Source organism: Marmota marmota, unplaced genomic scaffold (assembly GCF_001458135.2).
Source record: "Marmota marmota marmota unplaced genomic scaffold, marMar, whole genome shotgun sequence".
Taxonomy (NCBI): Eukaryota; Metazoa; Chordata; class Mammalia; order Rodentia; family Sciuridae; genus Marmota; species Marmota marmota.
This window is the reverse complement of record NW_026000080.1, coordinates 2576788-2594649: the sequence shown is the minus strand read 5'-3', so window position 1 is coordinate 2594649 and position 17862 is coordinate 2576788. Positions and strand designations below refer to the sequence as shown.

At 35.3% G+C, this 17862-nt stretch overlaps 1 protein-coding gene across 1 annotated transcript in view; it reads left to right on the top strand.

Annotated features, from left to right (window-relative positions):
- Positions 1-17389, top strand: part of LOC107158247 (calcium-activated chloride channel regulator 4) — a 28506-nt gene extending 11117 nt beyond the window's left edge. Inside the window, exons 7-14 of the mRNA XM_015504711.2 lie at positions 541-768; positions 3007-3184; positions 4652-4758; positions 7066-7281; positions 7801-8068; positions 9802-9972; positions 16215-16457; positions 16808-17389. Of these exons, the coding sequence (XP_015360197.1) occupies positions 541-768; positions 3007-3184; positions 4652-4758; positions 7066-7281; positions 7801-8068; positions 9802-9972; positions 16215-16457; positions 16808-17256 (1860 nt within the window). The 3' untranslated portion in view covers positions 17257-17389. The remainder of the gene's footprint in view (positions 1-540; positions 769-3006; positions 3185-4651; positions 4759-7065; positions 7282-7800; positions 8069-9801; positions 9973-16214; positions 16458-16807) is intronic.
- Positions 17390-17862: the final 473 nt, after the last annotated feature.

The following is a 17862-nucleotide window of genomic DNA, read 5'->3' as shown; positions in this document are numbered from 1 at the left end:
GAAGTGGTGGGAAAGGTTTGGAGAAAAGGAAAGGAGGGGGGTTAGGACTGGGCTTCTCGGTATTTAGCTTTAGCTCAAGGAAGTTTCACATTTTGGGTAGAATAGTCCCCAATGAATGGACCATTTCAGTTCCTGGGTGGAAGTCAAGATAGTCTGTTGGATTTGTGAATTCTGGGGTGTGATTTCATCCTAGGACAACAGGCACAGAGACTCCCAGGAGTAATTACAGAGGCTCTGAAATGTGTATCATCACTAGCAACTCAATCAACCTCCCTAGCTTCCATCTCTAACTTGAATGTTTAGCTGCATGAATCAGCTCTAGTTAAAAAAAAATATGAGCTCCTTACTCTACTGTATGAGTTCCATAATACACATAATCATATTTTTCAATTTTACCAATTGAATAATTGCTTTCTTCAATACTACCAGTTAATATTGGTAGAGATTTCTTACCAATAAAGTTCATGCACTCATTTTGTATTATTAGCTATTATTTCATTTGAAAACCACTTGTTTGTTTTCTTATCCTTTTTTATTCAGACTTCCAGTCGCCTCAATCGAATGAATCAAGCAGCAAAATATTTCCTACTACAGACTGTTGAAAATGGATCCTGGGTAGGGATGGTTCACTTTGATAGTGTAGCCAGTGTTAAAAGTGAGCTAATCCAAATAAAAAGTAACAGTGAAAGAAACAAGCTCTTGGAGAGTTTACCTACGCAAGCTTCTGGAGGAACTTCTATCTGCTCTGGAATTGAAGCTGCATTTCAGGTGAAAAGCATACCACAAATACATTTTGTTCTTTTTTGGTTATTTGTTTTCAGAATATTTTCATGTGAAGTGCTGCTGCATATATGTGCAGCCTAATTATGACATAATTAATCTTAGAAGACATAGGACCACAGAAAAAATTCTTTTGATTTTTAATGGATTGGCAAATCAATGAATAAAATGTGGGGGAATAAATAAGTATAAAAATGCCACTACTTTATACACCCAATAAGTCAGGGACTTTGCTTTTGTTACAATAGGAGAGTTGGTGCTAAATACGTCAGTTAAGTAAATAAAAAATGTGGCATATATACATAATGGAATACTACTCAGCAATAAAAGAGAATAAAATCATGGCATTTTCAGGTAAATGGATGGAGTTGGAGAAGATAATGCTAAGTGAAGTTAGCCAATCCCAAAAAAACAGATGCCGAATGTTTTCTCTGATATAAGGAGGCTGATTCATAGTGGGGTTGGAAGGAGTAGCATGGGAGGAATAGATGAACTCTAGATAGGGCAAAGGGGTGGGAGGGGAAGGGAGGGTGTGTGGGGGTAGGAAAGGTGATGGAATGAGAAGTACATCGTTACCCTAAGTACATGTATGAAGACACGAATAGTGTGAACATACTTTGTATACAACCAGAGACATGAAAAATTGTGCTCTATATGTATAATATGATCTATAATGCATTCTGCTGTCATATATAACAAATTAGAATAAAAAAATTTAAAAATTGCAAGCAAAAAAGAGTATATGGACAGAAAAGTCATCAACTTTGGGGACAATGAAGCAAAATACTTGGTGTGATTCCACTTTAGGCCAATTCTCCTTTTTGTTTATGTGGCATTCGGACAGAGCAAAGTTACACCTATCTATTAAAGCAGACGGAGTATACTGACTATTAATCCTATCTAGTGTAAGCCTGGAAGTTAGGGTATGAACTTTCATGTCAGAGTACTGGCTTGGCCACTTACTAGCTTTGTAATCTTAGGCAAATGTTTTGGTCTCTATAAATTAGAGGACATGGGAATGCCAACCTCATAAGATCATTTTGAAGATGAAGTGAAGTTTTTCAGTTACATACTTATAATGATCTTTACTGTATTATAGAGTAAATTTTATGCAAATTGTCATCTTTAACACAGCATTAGTATCAATTGTCACTTCCCTAATTAGAAACCACTCTCTACTCCTTCACAGTCTATAAATTGTCTGAATTCCTCAGTCTGAAGTTTCTCCAAGTCTACAAACACTAAGATTGCCCTCTTTTATCTCCCAGCCTTTTTTCTCTGTTTTCCCCTCCTGATGCTCTATATCCCAAGAACTTACTGTGCACATTTTTCTCCAATCCTCACTGTATGCTAGCTGTCCCTGTACCTATATACATGCAAATCCTCTACCTAAAATGCATCCTTCTTTCCCACATTGACATGTTAAAATTCTACTAGTTCTTCAAAATCTCTCTCCTTGTAGCTTTTTCTGCCCCTCACAACCCTATATAGTCTCTTTTATGAATTACATGGAATTTTAAGTGTAGATTTATCAAATGAAGGTCTGCATTCAAATCAATTGTCACTATTAGCTTTGTACCCTAAACATGATTCTTGACCTCTCTAGTCCTTCAGTTCCTCATTAGTAAAATGGGATAATTAAAGCCAGCACATAAGGTTGTTTATGTTTTCATTTATTCAACATGTATTTAATGTCTAGCTGGTATGGGCCAATCAAAGCTGCTTCCCTCTGTGGTATTTGCTGTATAGGGAACAGATTTTACCATATAGGTGAATACAAACAGTAATGCACATTATGGAGACAGTGTTGTGAAAGAACCCAACAAGGTGATTTTGAGTAACTGGGAAAGGAGGAATCACTGCAGAAAAAGAGGCCATTGAGGCTTTCCTAAAAAGTGACATATAAACTAAGACTTGAAAGATGATGTTTCAAATCCTTCAGTAGCATCTGTTGTGCTTAAAACAAATTACAACTCTCTTATATTTTTTGAAGCTTTGAATTATTTAGCCATCATCTAATTTTCCAACCATATTTCATACCTCCTCCTTTGCAATTCTCCAGTGCCACCAGATTCTATCATTTCTTAGAATAATCCAGTTTTTCCTCACCTCTTTCCAAGGAACTTTATGCTTTCCTTATATGTTAACCATTGGCTCCTTCTCATCTAATTTCCCTTTTGTCTTTTGGATCTAGGATGGTAATTGTGTTCTGAATTATGCTTTCAGGTGATTGAAAAGCTAAACCCCCAAATAGATGGATCTGAAATAGTGCTGCTGACAGATGGGGAGGACAAAACTACAGGGAGATGTGTTGATGCTGTGAAACAGAGTGGGGCCATCATTCATTTAATTGCTTTGGGGCCATCTGCTGAACAAGCAGTAATACAGATGAGCAATGAAACAGGTAAAACATGACCTGTACATTCTAGACCTTTAATATCAATGTATATAAAGAGGCTGACAACTCAACAACTTCTCTTAAACTCCTAGTTTGCAAGTCCTGGGCCAGGAGTTGGAAACCACAGTCAAACCAGACCCAATCTCTGTTCTCACAGTACTCAGAATTCAGTTGTATGGAGAGGCAAATAAAACTGCAAATTAGATCATAATCATATAATATTCCTTCATAACAGTAGGACTATCCAAGAATAAAATTCTGTGTGTGCAGAGGAAGCCATCAATTCTCCCAAGGTTGTAGAGTATAGGGGCAAGGAGGTCTCAGCAACTAGGTGACTTCTGAGCTAGACCTTGAACAAGGTATTAAATTTCCCTGGGAAGGAAAGAGGGTAAGAGAAGATAATCAGGCAATGAACCAAAAAAATCATGTTGGAGGACAATGTGATGGAAGCAATGATATTTCCTTGAGGAAGCAATGGTATTCCTGTGAGGCCAGAGCATAGGTGCCCATCTGTGAAGCAGGCTGTGAGGTAGAAAGCCACAACTGACATTAGCTCAGCCAAAAGATCCAAATAACGAGAAATTTCTAGATAAATATTAACAATAGTAGCTGTTATTTTAGATACAAAGATGTGATGAAAACAGATTATGTTTCTAATATCTTCTAAACATAACAGAAAAAATATAATTCACAACATGAGTGCTAAATATTTTATCAAATTGGCTTTAATGGCACAAATATAAGCTTGCTGTTAGTTGTATAAACTCATCATTTTAAGGTGTTTCTGTTTTGTTTTGTTTGTTTTTGGTGTTTTGTTTGAGACAGATCTCTAAAGTTGCCGAGACTGGCTCCAAAATTGTAATTCTCCTGCTTCAGCCTCCCAAGTAGCTAGTTTTACAGGCCTGAGTTGCCATGCCCATCCAAAGTGCTTTTATAGCAAATGCAAAATTTAAATCACTTCCAAGTATTCCATTGAGTAGTAGTACCTTTTGAACTTGTCTTTACTGCTTACTTTTCTTCTATCTCCTGTCAATGATTGTCAGGATACCTCAGTACATAATATCTTTCTAATTTATATATTATCTTCTAATTTTCTGTTTGATCTACTCTGTCTGCAATATCTAAAAACCACTTTGATAGAACTATATCCTAAATAAAACTGAATAATTCCCCAAAAGGGTTGTGTAAAGACTGCAAGCTTAACCACGTGGAACTGTAACATTTTCTTTCATCATCCATGATTATTTGATGTATTTCAGGTAGCTGATATTTTGATGTTGAGGTATTAAAGTAGCTTCTGCTTCCTAGTTATATTTTTAAATTGGCATTTAAGAATTAAATCTTATAGCTATCTGACATTAGTCTATTTTAATAATATGTACTGAAACTGATTTTGTTTAAACTGTTACCTTATTAATCACTAAATGTACTTATTTTCTAGAAAGCAAACTAACTAATGCATTTACATTTTAGGAGGAAAACATATTTATGCTTCAGATAATGCTGAGAACAATGGCCTCATTGATGCTTTTGGGGCCCTTACATCAGAAAATGCTGATCCCACCCAGAAGTCATTTCAGGTCAGAGTTCCCACTACTGGGGCTTTTCTGCTTGCATTTACCATAACTGAAAAGAATTTGTAGTCTTAAGTTTTGAGTTCTATGTTTATCTCAAAGTAAATTTCTAATTAAAATGAAAACTTTTGCCAGAAATAGAAATTATCCTAGAAATAATCAACCCAATTGAGTGCTAAAATCAGAGGAAAATACCAGAAAAAAAAAGAAAGAAAAAGAAAGAGCAGAATTGGAAAAAAATATAATAAACCTTTGAGGAAAATGAAAAAAAAGAGTAAAATAAATGGTAAGAGAGCTTAGATTTTTTTTCATATTCCCATAGAATTTGGTTAAGAAATAATATTAAAACCTAATTACATACATTTTCCATCAAAGGACTTCATTTAAAAAAAGCAACCATTTTAGAATGAATGTATTTTTTAAAAAACTCATGTTTTTAAGCTTTCCTTATCCTTCACTCTTATAAAATAAATTTAGACAAATGAATTCAAGTGCCTAATTTGGAAACATAAGAAGTGTATCTTGGAAATAAACAGGAGAAAGAAAGGGTGAAAGATCATTCTGTATCTACAAGGCTAGGGCTTCTCCCACCTTTTCAACCACATTTTTTTTGCTGGCATTTTATTTTACTCACCTCTCTTCTGAACTCAACTCTTTTTCTCATCTATGTTACAATAGCACCATCATTTTTTGTAACTTAGATTCAAGAACTTTGATTAAGCAATTGTTCTTTAATTCAGATCCCATCTATGATGTCAACATAGGCTATTTCCATCAAAATCTTAAAAAAATTCTCTTCTTTCCAAAAGTCTATATCATACCTCCTTATGTCAAGACTTCCGTGTTCAGTTTTTCTATTCATCATGTTACTCTCTACATTAAAACTTATCATGATCACCTAGACAGATCTATTTTCCAACAATAAGTAGAGCATAGATGCTGTAGCCTGTGGCTACATTTTGGTTTGGAGATTTTACAGCATAATAATACTTTCTTAAATCAAAGACATATTCACTTAACAGGAGATGAAGATTTTTATAACAATGATGCTTCAAGTAGAATCCACTCACTTTTATCAGCATGAGGGTGTGTTTTGTTGTGGAGTAAGTTGAAGTAGAGATGAGATTTCTTATTGTTCTGAAAAGGCTCTACTTAGGAAGCATGTAGTGAATGGATCAAGTTGGACCTTCTGAGACTTTATGTTACCTGAAATGAGCCAGGCCCAGAAAGACAAAAGTGTATGATCTTAAATAGTTGAACTCAGAGAAGCAAACAGTAGAATGGTCATTATCAACAACTGGTAGAATGTAGGAATTGGAGAGATGTTAGACAAGGATACAACATTTCAGTTAAATAGAAATGAGTTCAAAAGATCTATCATACAAACATGATGATGATACTTAATAACATGAATGACATCCTCATTGAGAGGACTTCAGTCCTTTCACAAACATACACACACACACACACACACAAAATGACAAGGATGTGAGGTAATGCTCATGTAAATTAGCTTGATTTAGCCCTTCCATAATGTGTACACTTTTCAAAACATCATGTTGTACATGATAAACTTATACAATTTTTGTCACTTTAAAAAATAGTAATTAAGCAAAAGAGGGCTCTCCTAGACTATGTGCTACCCACAAAGACTTGAATAGCTTCTTAAAAGTTCCTCCTTGAGATGGTCCTACATTTTACTTGGTCTTGTCTCAAGATTCCATCCTGTACACATCAGTTTCCCCTTTTGTGTTTGCTGTCCAAAGCTTCACTCTCTATCCTGTATGAAAAACTATTTCAAGATTTCAGATCAGGAAAATATCCATGAGAGCATTTTCCCAATGATTTATGGTCCTTATTTGTAAAGCTCTCACTCTCTGTCAAATGCTCGAATGATCCATAAACATCATTTCTTGGATCATCATGAAAATGGGTAAACTAAGGGTAATCAAACATGCATGCACACAAACACACACACATACATACCCCCAATAGTCCTTCGCTGTCTATAGTACCCTTTAATAGTAAAGACTAGTATGGATCTGGGAAAAAAATAATCACTTCCTGTCCCCAACTGTAATTTCATTCTCCTGATCTACAGCTCTTTTATATCCTGTTTTTCTCTCAGATCCTCTATTTCCACACATTCTAACTAACAACTGCTACATATCAATGAGTTTCAGAAAGATCCCAAGAGTAAGGTGGCCATATATAAGATTGTATTTAGATGAGAAATTGAGACTGATCTTTAAAAGAAAAAGAATAAAATTATTCTATTCTACAATCATTGATTTTTAAAATATATCTAAACAGCTCGAAAGTAAGGGATTAACCCTGGACAATGATCTCTGGATGAATGACACTGTAATAATCGATAGCACTGTGGGAAAGGAAACATTCTTTCTTGTCACATGGGAAAAACAGCCTCCCAGTATTTCTCTCTGGAATCCCAGTGGGACACTGACAGAAGCTTTCACATGGGACACTCTTTCCAAAATGGCCTATCTCAGCATTCCAGGAACTGCACAGGTAAGTAATCAGTTTTTAGACTTCCTCTGAATTTTTGAAAGCTGAAAATAAATTGTTTAATGTCATAAGTGTGAGTATTTATGATCATATCATCTACAAAATTATTTTGTGATTCACTCTCCTTGACTTTGTGACCCTAAAGACTATAGTAGGTAGCAGGAAAATGAAATACAGAACTCTTGCATCAGGAGAAAGTCTAACAAGAACTCTCAGGAAAAACTATGGGAAGACTCTGTGCAGTTAGTGTGCAGACTGCTGTTGAGGTCAATGAATAAGACCAAAGGCAGACTGTCCAGTAATTACTTTTTCCAAATGAGATGTCATAAAATACAGACACCATACATGACAATAATCAGAGTACCTGCCTGAACCCCAACTCACACCATTTTAAAACCTCAAGCCATCAAAACACTGTTTATCATACTTCATACTTCTAAAGATTTATTGTAGATTTGAATAATAGAAACCAGAATATGATTTGACTCTGGAAACTTACTATCTTTCCACTGGAAATTTTAGGTGGGCACTTGGACTTACAGTCTTCAGGCCAAAGCAAACACAGAAACACTAACCATGACAGTAACCTCTCGGGCAGCAAGTTCTTCTGTGCCTCCAATCACAGTGAATGCTAAAATGAACAAAGATACAAACAGCTTCCCCAGCCCAATGATCGTCTATGCACAAGTTCTCCAAGGGTATCTCCCCATTCTTGGAGCCAGTGTGACTGCGATCATTGAATCAAACAGTGGAAACACACAAGTTTTGGAACTTTTGGACAATGGTGCAGGTAATTCACTGGTTTTATGAATAAGCCTATATTTTCAAAACTCAGGATATGGTAAGGGTCCTGTGTCAAAATGGGGCAGTAAGATAGATACCCAAGGAATGGAGAAATAGCAGAACCTGCAGGGAATTCTATCAGATAAAACCTGTAATCAATGTTGACAATAAATGTTATTTGTTGTTATTATTATTGGCCATCACCATTTAAGTAGATCGCATTCAGACAGTTGAGGACAGCATCAGCAATGCCAGGCAAGTGTTTCATAGGGGAACATCATCAAGAAAGTCTGCTTAGAGACGGTTAAGCACAAGCAGTCAGATGAGATCTAGTGGTACTACCTGGGCCCCTGGTAGGAAAAGGGAGAGAAGCAAGAGTAACTGCCAACAACTGAAAAAAAAAAATGACAGAGTTTTGAGAGCTGAGGCGCAGGGGCAGCAGGAGCTACCTGAAGAAAGGAGGGCTCCTCACTGGGGCATCAGATACCAGGTGTTACAAGTAGGAAAGAAGGAACTGTGCTGGCTTCTGATAAGAGGTCAGTGAGCAAGGAAAGAAGCAATTTGATTCACATCTGAATTATTACAGATTTGAATCAGTACCTTCCACAATGTAATTTATTCACTTTTTTGATAATACTGTCTTCAACTAGAGTTGGCTAATTATTCTTACGTGCAACTCAATTCCTTCTTCAGGGACCACTGTCCTTTGCTTTTTCTTTCCCTTTCCACAAAACTATCTGCAGTATATAAAACCTATCTATATCTTGTTTGATTTCTTAGCATTTTATCAGATGAATATTTAGCTAATTGGGAAGTATCTAGTTTGAAATGCCTTCACTTAAGAAGACATTGGTGATTAACAATGGCTTAGTGTAGGCATTCTCAAACTTTAGCATACAGGGAATAATCTGGAGAGTTTGATTAAAATATGGAATGCCAAGGCCCTTCCCTAGGTAGTATGAGAAATTTACATGTCTAAATATCTTTACACTTATAGAGATACAGATAATGGTGGTTCAAGGACCTCACTTAGTACCCTCTGAATTAGAATTTATACTCCACAAGATACATGTTTTGCAATATAACAGGTAACAGGAATGCTAGTGTTATCAAGAAGTATACTTATGATATAGTGTTCCTGAAATCCTCCAATTTTTATTCCAATAGCAGATGGGATTTTTCTATGTCAGAACAGAAAATTAATGGATCAGCAAAGACCAGAGAAAAGAAAAAGGAAGAGTTGTTGAAGATAAAGCAAAACAAATAATTGTACTTGGCTTGAGTGAGAATTAGATGCTACACAAAGTCACTTTTTTTCCTATTGTGGACATTTTTTTTATTTAAATACAAGGATGACATATGACTAGATAAATTAATATGACTAGATAAATTAAGGTGAAAACAAAGCAAATGGCAGAGAAATGATAAGAGTAGTACCATAAAATATATTTAAATTGATAAATGATAAAAATATGAGGTATTTATGTTTATTATACATACACAAATTTAAATGTGTGTATATGTGGTATATGGATATAAAGGTACAAAAATAACTTGAGTATCAATTCAACAATATTTTGAGCTGACAGAGTATAATGGAAATATTCTCCAGAAGGTCAAACCCTAAATATGAAGCTTGGTTGAGAGGACATGTTATAGAGGCCACAGCTTGTTGTTTTGGAAAATGCATGAATTTCTCTTTGTATTTACAATCATTTATTTCTTCATTTCTATGATAAGGTGCTGATTCTTTCAAAGATGACGGGGTCTACTCCAGGTACTTTACATCTTATTCGGAAAATGGCAGATATAACTTAAAAGTGCGAGCTCACGGAGGAACAGACTCTGCCAGACGAAGCTTGCGGCACCCACTGAATAGAGCTGCCTATATACCAGGGTGGGTGGTAGATGGTGAGTAGCTCATGGTGTCTGAATTCATGCATAGATAGAAGAACAATATTGGGGGTTTGGTATAATTGAGGCTTAACATCTTACAACTCAAAATATAGCTTTTCCCACTTCTAGAATAAAGTTCTTAGCTAATTGTCTCCAAATTAATCTAGGCTTTAGAATAATGCCTGGAACCTAGTAAACACTTAAAAACTGTTAGCTAGCATTATGTCATTTTGAGAAACCTTCATGATATCAATAAAAATATGCCAAATTTTTAGCTCAGGACATGAAAACAAATCAATATGTTATGAGCCTAAGTATAAGCAGAATTTATCCCTCAGATTACATGTGCTATTAAAAATAAACATTTATTTGTAATGGTGTTTTCTGGTTTGTTTGCTTTTAAACTGCTTTTATATTTTAAAAGTTAATATGCACATTATAGGAAACAGAAAAACACAAGCAAAGAACAAAGTCATGGAGTCACAAGTAGCTTAGCTGGACATGTCCTTTCAGAACCTGCATGTGTGTATACAATATCTCATTTTGTGTGGTTGAAATCATACTGTGCATCGGGCTTTTCTGTGTATCATGAATATTCACCAGTTTAAAATTCCTAAGCTACATGAGTATTTTTGATAACCAAGAATACACTACGGCAATACCTTCTGTTAGAAAAAAATTGCAATCCTGCCTTTCCTGGGACAAAATTTTCACTCAAGGCAGAAATGATAACAGGTCTCTAGATAAATATATTGGCAAAGTTACAACTACAATAATCCATTCCTTTAATGCTCAATTTAAAATGAGACATAAAGCAACAGAATACACCAAGCATGTTTCTCAGAAGGTTCACTGTCAGATTTCTACTACTAAAATACTAGCAAGAAAGCATGTTCCCAGTGAATTGAAGTATTCCTACAGTACAGCCAGAAGTTGTACACACATCAGTAGCTCACATCAAAATGAAAATCAGTGTTTGCTCCCATGATAGTGGAATGCATTACAATTCTTATTATACATATACAGTACAATTTTTCATATCTCTGATTGTATATAATTTATGTTCACAATAATTCGTGTTTTCATACATGAACTTTGAATAATGATGTCCATCACATTTCACCATCCTTGATAACCCCTGAACCCTCCCTTCCTCTCCCAGCCCTCTGTCCTATCTAGAGTTTATCTATTCCTCCCATGCTCCCCCTCCCTACCCCACTATGAATCAGCCTCCTTATATAAGAGAAAACATTTGGTATTTGTTCTTTTTAGGATTGGCTAACTTCACTTAGCATTATCTTTTCCAGCATAATCTATTGACCTGCAAGTGCCCTGATTTTTTCTCCTTTATTGCTGAGTAATTTCCATTGTGTATATATGCCACATTTTTTCTATCCATTCATCTATTGAAGGGCATCTAGGTTGGTTCCACAGTTTAGCTATTATGAATTGTGCTGCTATAAGCATTGATGTGGCTGTGTCCCTGTAGTATGCTGTTTTTAAATCCTTTGAGTATAGACCAAGGAGAGGGATAGCTGGGTCAAATGATGGTTCCATTCCTAGTTTTCCAAGGAATCTCCATACTGCTTTCCATATTGGCTGCACCAATTTGCAGTCCCACAAGCAACGTATGAGTGTGCCTTTTTCCCCACATCCTCGCCAACACTTATTGTTGTTTGTCTTCATAATAGCTGCCATTCTGACAAGAGTGAGCTGATATCTTAGAGTGGTTTTGATTTGCATTTCTCTAATTGCTAGAGATGATGAACATTTTCTCATATATTTGTTGATTGATTGTATATCCTCTTCTGAGAAGTGTCTATTCATGTCCTTGGCCCATTTATTGATTGGGTTATTTGTTTCTTGGTGTTTAAATTTTGAGTTCTTTATATACCCTAGAGATTAGTGCTCTATCTGATGTGTGAGGGGTAAAAATTTGCTCGTAAGATGTAGGCTCTCTGTTCACCTCACAGATTGTTTATTTTGCTGACAAGAAACTTTTTAGTTTGAATCCATCCTATTTATTGATTCTTGGTTTTAATTCTTGTGCTATAGGAGTCTTATTAAGGAAGTTGCGGTCAATTCCCACACGATGGAGATTAGGGCCTACTTTTTCTTCTATTAGACACAGGATCTCTGGTTGTATTCCTAGGTCCTTGATTCACTTTGAGTTGAGTTTTGAATATGGTGAGAGATAGCAGTTTAATTTCATTTTGATGCATATGGATTTCCAGTTTTCCCAGTACAATTTGTTGAAGAGACTATCTTTTCTCCAATGCATGTTTTTTGGTGCCTTTGTCTAATATAAGTTAATTGTGATTTTTGTGGGTTAGTCTCTGTGTCCTCTATTCTGTACCATTGGTCTACCAGTCTGTTTTGGTGCTAATACCATGCTATTTTAGTTACTATTGCTCTGTAGTAGAGTTTAAGGTCTGGTACAATGATGCCACCTGCTTCACTCTTCCTGCTAAGGATTGCTTTAGCTATTCAGGGTCTCTTATTTTTCCAGATGAATTTCATGATTGCTTCTTCTATTTCTATGAGGAATTCCATTGGGATTTTGATTGGAAGTGCATTAAATTTGTATAGTGCTTTTGGAAGTATGGTCATTTTGATAATATTAATCCTGCCTATCCAAGAGCAAGGTAGATCTTTCCATCTTCTAAGGTATTCTTTGATTTCGTTCCTTAGGGTTCTGTAGTTTTCATTGTATTGATCTTTCACCTCTTTTGTTAAGTTGATTCCCAAGGGTTTGTTTTCTTTTTTTTTTTTTGCAGCTGTTGTAAATGAGGTAGTTTTCCTCATTTCCCTCTCAGAGGATTTGTCACTGATATACAGAAATGCCTTTGATTTATGGGTGTTGATTTTGTATTCTGATATTTTGCTGAATTCATTTACTAGTTCATGAAGTTTTCTGGTGGAACTTTTGGGGTCTTCTAGGTATAGAATTATATCATCAGCAAATAGTGCCAATTTAAGTTCTTTCCCTATACATATCCCTTTAATTTCTTTCATCTGTCTCATTGCTCTGGCCAGTGTTTCAAGAACTATGTTAAATAGAAGTGATGAAAGAGGGCATCCCTGTCTTGTTCCAGTTTTTAGAAGGAGTGCCTTCATTTTTCTCCATTTAGAATGATGGCCTGGGGCTTAGTGTAGATAGATAGCCTTTAGGATGTCTAGTTGTAAATTCTTTTAACTTTTGTTTATCAGGGAAGGTTTTTATTTCATTGTCAAATCTAAAGCTTAATTTTGCTGGTTACAAGATTCTTGGTTGGCATCCATTTTCTTTCTGAACTTGATCTATGTTGTTCCAGGATCTTTTAGCTCTTAGGGTCCAGGTTAAAAAATCTGCACATAACCTGATTGGATTTCCCCTGTATGTAATCTGATTCCTTTCTCTCATGGTTTTAAGTTTCTCTCTTTAATCTGTATGTTAGGCATTTTCATTATAATGTGCCTTGGTGTGGATCTGTTGTGATTTTGTACATTTGGTGTCCTGTACGCCTCTTGAATTTGGTTTTCCAATTTATTTTTCATGTTTGGAAAATTTTCTGATAGTACTTCATTGAATAGATTGTTCATTCCTTTTGTTTGGAACTCTATGCCTTCCTCTATCCCAATAATTCTTAAATTTGGTCTTTTTATGCTATCCCATATTTCTTGAATGTTCTGCTCGTGGTTTCTTACCATTTTCATTGTGCAGTCTACATTATTTTTCAAGATTATATAGTTTGTCTTCATTGTCTGGGGTCCTGTCTTCCAAGTGGTCTAATCTGGTGGTTATGCTTTCAATTGAGCTTTTAATTTGGTTTATAGTTTCTTTCATTTCAAGGATTTCTGTTTGGTTTTTCTTTAGAACCTCTATCTCCCTATTGAAGTAAACTTTTGCTTCCTGAATTTGTTTATGTAACCCTTTGTCAAAATGATCTTTTGCTGCTCATATTTGCTCTCTTATATCATCCTTTAATTCACAGAACATTTTAATTATGTGCAGCCTGAACTCCTTTGCTGTAATTTCATCTGTTGTTCTGGCCATGGATTCTAATAATGTGGTATCTTGATTTGTTTGGGGCAGTTTTTTCCCTTGTCTTTCCATGTTGCTCGGGTATCTTCTTTTCCAGCTCTGTGGATCTGAGGCATTCCCATGTTTACCCTATAGGCTTGTAGTGCCCATGTAGGGTTCCAATACCTCACCTTTGAGGGGAAGGACAATGTTAACAGATCCCAATATAAACAAAATACCACCTGGTTATCTGATGTTCTAAACTGGTAGTTGCCGCAACTAAAGATGGTTATGGAGGCCCAGCAGAATGCATTTCAATTTATAGTACACATATAGAGCACAATTTTTTATGTCTCTTATTGTATACAATGTAGAGTCACACCATTCGTGTCTTCATATGTGTACTTAGGATAATGATGTCTTTCTCATTCCACCATCTTTCCTACCCCCAAAACTCCTCCCTCTTCTCCCTCCCCTTTGCCCTATCTAGAGTTCCTCCATACTTCCCATGCTCCCCCATCCATCCCCATTATGGATCAGCAACTACATATCAGAGAAAATATTTAGACTTTGGCTTACTTCACTTAGCATAATATTCTCCAATTCCATCATTTACCTGCAAATGCCATGATTTTATTCTCTTTTAATGTGGAGTAATAATCCATTGTGTATATATACCACATTTTCTTTATCCTTCATCTACTGAAGGGCATATAGGTTGGTTCCACAATTTAGCTATTGTCAATTGTGCTGCTTTAAACATTGATGTGGCTGCTTCACTGTAGGATGCTGTTTGGGGGTATAGACCAAGGAGTGGAATTGCTGTGTCAAATGGTGGTTCCATTCTAAGTTTTCCAAGGAATCTCCATACTGTTTTTCATATTGGCTGCACCAATTTTCAGTCCCACTGGCAATGTGTGAGTGTGCCTTTTCCCCCACATCCTTTACAACATATATTGTTGTTTGTATTCTTAATATCTGCCATTCTGACTGGAGTGAGATGAAATCTTAGGGTAGCTTTGATTTTCATTTCTCTAATTGCTAGAGATATTGAACATTTTTTCATATATTTGTTGATTGATTCTATATCATCTTCTGAGAAGTGTCTGTTCAGTTATTTGGACCATTTACTGATTGGGGTTTTTGTTTTGTTTTGTTTTGGTGTTAATATTTTTGAGTTCTTTATATATCCTAGAGATTATATAATCTATCTGATCTATCTGATGTGTGTGTGGTAAAAATTTGCTCCCAAAATGTAGGCTGTCTATTCACCTCACCGATTGTTTCTTTTGCTGAAAAGAAGCTTTTAAGTTTGAATCCATCCCATTTATTGATTCTTGATTTTATTTTTTGCACTACAGGAGTCTTACTAAGGAAGTTGGGACCTAATCCAATATGATGGAGATTTGGGCTTACTTTTTCTTCTGTTAGGCACAGGGTCTCTGGTTTTATTCCTAGGTCCTTGATTCACTTTGAGTTGAGTTTTGTGCAAGGTGAGAGATTGGGGCTTAATTTCATTTGGCTGCATAAGGATTTCCAGTTTTCCCAGCACCATTTGTTGGAGAGGCTATCTTTTCTCCAATGTATGTTTTTGGCACCTTTGTCTAATATGAGATAATTGTATTTATGTGGGTTTCTCTGTGTCCTCTATTCTCTACCACTGGTCTACAAGTCTATTTCGGTAAAAACAATCCTTCCTATGAGTTTTAACATAAAGTGTATTCAGAGTGTTATTTAACTAACTGTCCTTTTGTCATTAATGTTTTCATTAAATCAAAAGAAAAAATGTGTACAACAAGGTGATGATAAGCATGAAGAATTTATTCTTTGCTAACTTTGCTTTGCATAGTTACTTATCTTGTGACTTTTAGGGGCTTTTTCTTAGCAATTAGAATACCATAATAAATATTATTCCTTAGCACTTGCAGCGTGGAGTGGTTGGAAGGAAACTGGCTTTTCCCCAGGTATATTCCAGCCTGAAGATAATTTGAGAAATAAAGCAACACTTTTTTAAAGGCATATATTGAATTATTGAATTATTATATAGCTTTATTCTTGTTTAGTGTAGTCCTCATTTTAGAACAATTTTTTATCCTAAAGGATACTAAAACGTGAATTATCCCAGCAATTGGTGCTTATGATTCTGTCAGAAGACTTAGTAAAAATTTGACTATACATATGAAGAGGGGAAAAACCAGTGGGATGAAGAAGGTGATTTGTTTGCTAACTTTGAACTAGTGAATTTTTAATGCAGGGGTAATTGAAGTGAACCCACCAAGACCCGAAACTAATGAGGATACTCAGACAATATTGGAGAATTTCAGCCGAACAGCATCTGGAGGTGCATTTGTGGTATCAAATGTTCCAGGCCCTGCAAATGCTCCCTTGCCTGACCTGTTCCCTCCAAGTCAAATCACAGACCTTGATGCCACATCTGAGCGGGATCAGATCAACCTAACATGGACAGCGCCAGGAGATAATTTTGATGTCGGAACAGGTAAGCATAAAGTTTCATGTGGTTTCAACTTAAGTTAAAGGTGCTCATTGCAAAAGCAAGGGTGTATGGGCAGGTTAGGGAAGAACAGTTTTTTACTGACAGCTCACTGAACTTTTAATTTTATAATCTGATATTTTTCAATCAATCAAACAGGAGATATTTTAACATGGTTAAAATATAGTAGCATTTGGCAGAGCTTAAAAGTCAGAATTCAGGTTTATTTAAAAAGCAGTAACTTTTTTGTGAGTATATACTATGCATAAGTAAACAACATTTTTGAGAGTAAATGGAAAGAAATTTATATGGTATCTATGCTACAGTTACTAAACTGCCTGTAACTCTTTTCTTAGTTCGACGGTATATCATAAGAATAAGTGGAAGTATCATTGATCTAAGAGACAATTTTGATGATGCACTTCAAGTGAACACTACCGATCTATCACCAAAAGAGGCGAACTCCAAGGAAACCTTTGCATTTAAACCAGGAAACATCTCAGAAGAAAACATAACCCATATATTCATTGCCATTCAAAGTGTAGACAAAAGCAATTTGACATCAAAAGTATCCAATATTGCACAAGTGGCTTTGTTTATCCCTCAAGCAGATCCTGGTCCTGATGAAGGCCAACCAAATCCTAATCCTGGTGAAAGTCATCCTAATCCTAATTCTGGAGTAAATATTTCTACAGTGGTGCTATCAGTGGTGGGGTGTGTTGTGGTTGTTAGTATTATTTTAAGTACCACTATTTGTATCTTAAAGAAGAGAAACTCTTCAAAAAGACCTACAACTGAGTTTTAAAAAAACAAAAACATATAAGTAAAGGATATTTTTTAAATTCTAAATTCAGCCTGTATGAATTTACACTTATAAAAGATAAGTTTAAGAGGTCTCAAAAGAATACTATGATTAAATATAAACATGCATGAATTTGTGAAAAACTGTCAATACTAAGGTTAATACTTTTATTCATTCATTTGATTTTTCATATGTAGTGATAAATAAAGACCTTTTTCTTATTGATGCCCCAGCTGTGTATTATTTTTCTGATGCAAAATGTTCAGAAATAATATTTTCAAATTTCCTGACAAAGTTAAAATTGTCAATTTAAGTAGTTTTTTAATAATTACAAAAAATCAAATAAATGATATTTGTGGAAATTCACTGGTTTTGGTGCCATTGGTATAAACTGATGGCATTATACCTAAAAGCTCCACTATAGCACTGAAATATCTATAATCATATTTGTTGCAATTCATGATATATGGAATGTAGCAGTTAAAAAAATCAGATACCACCTGTCAAACAATAGTTTTTTTCTGATTTCAGTTCAATATAAACATACGCGTCTTTTTCCTTAAAAAGCCATACCTACCCATGTATTGTTTCTTTCATCATAGGAATTAT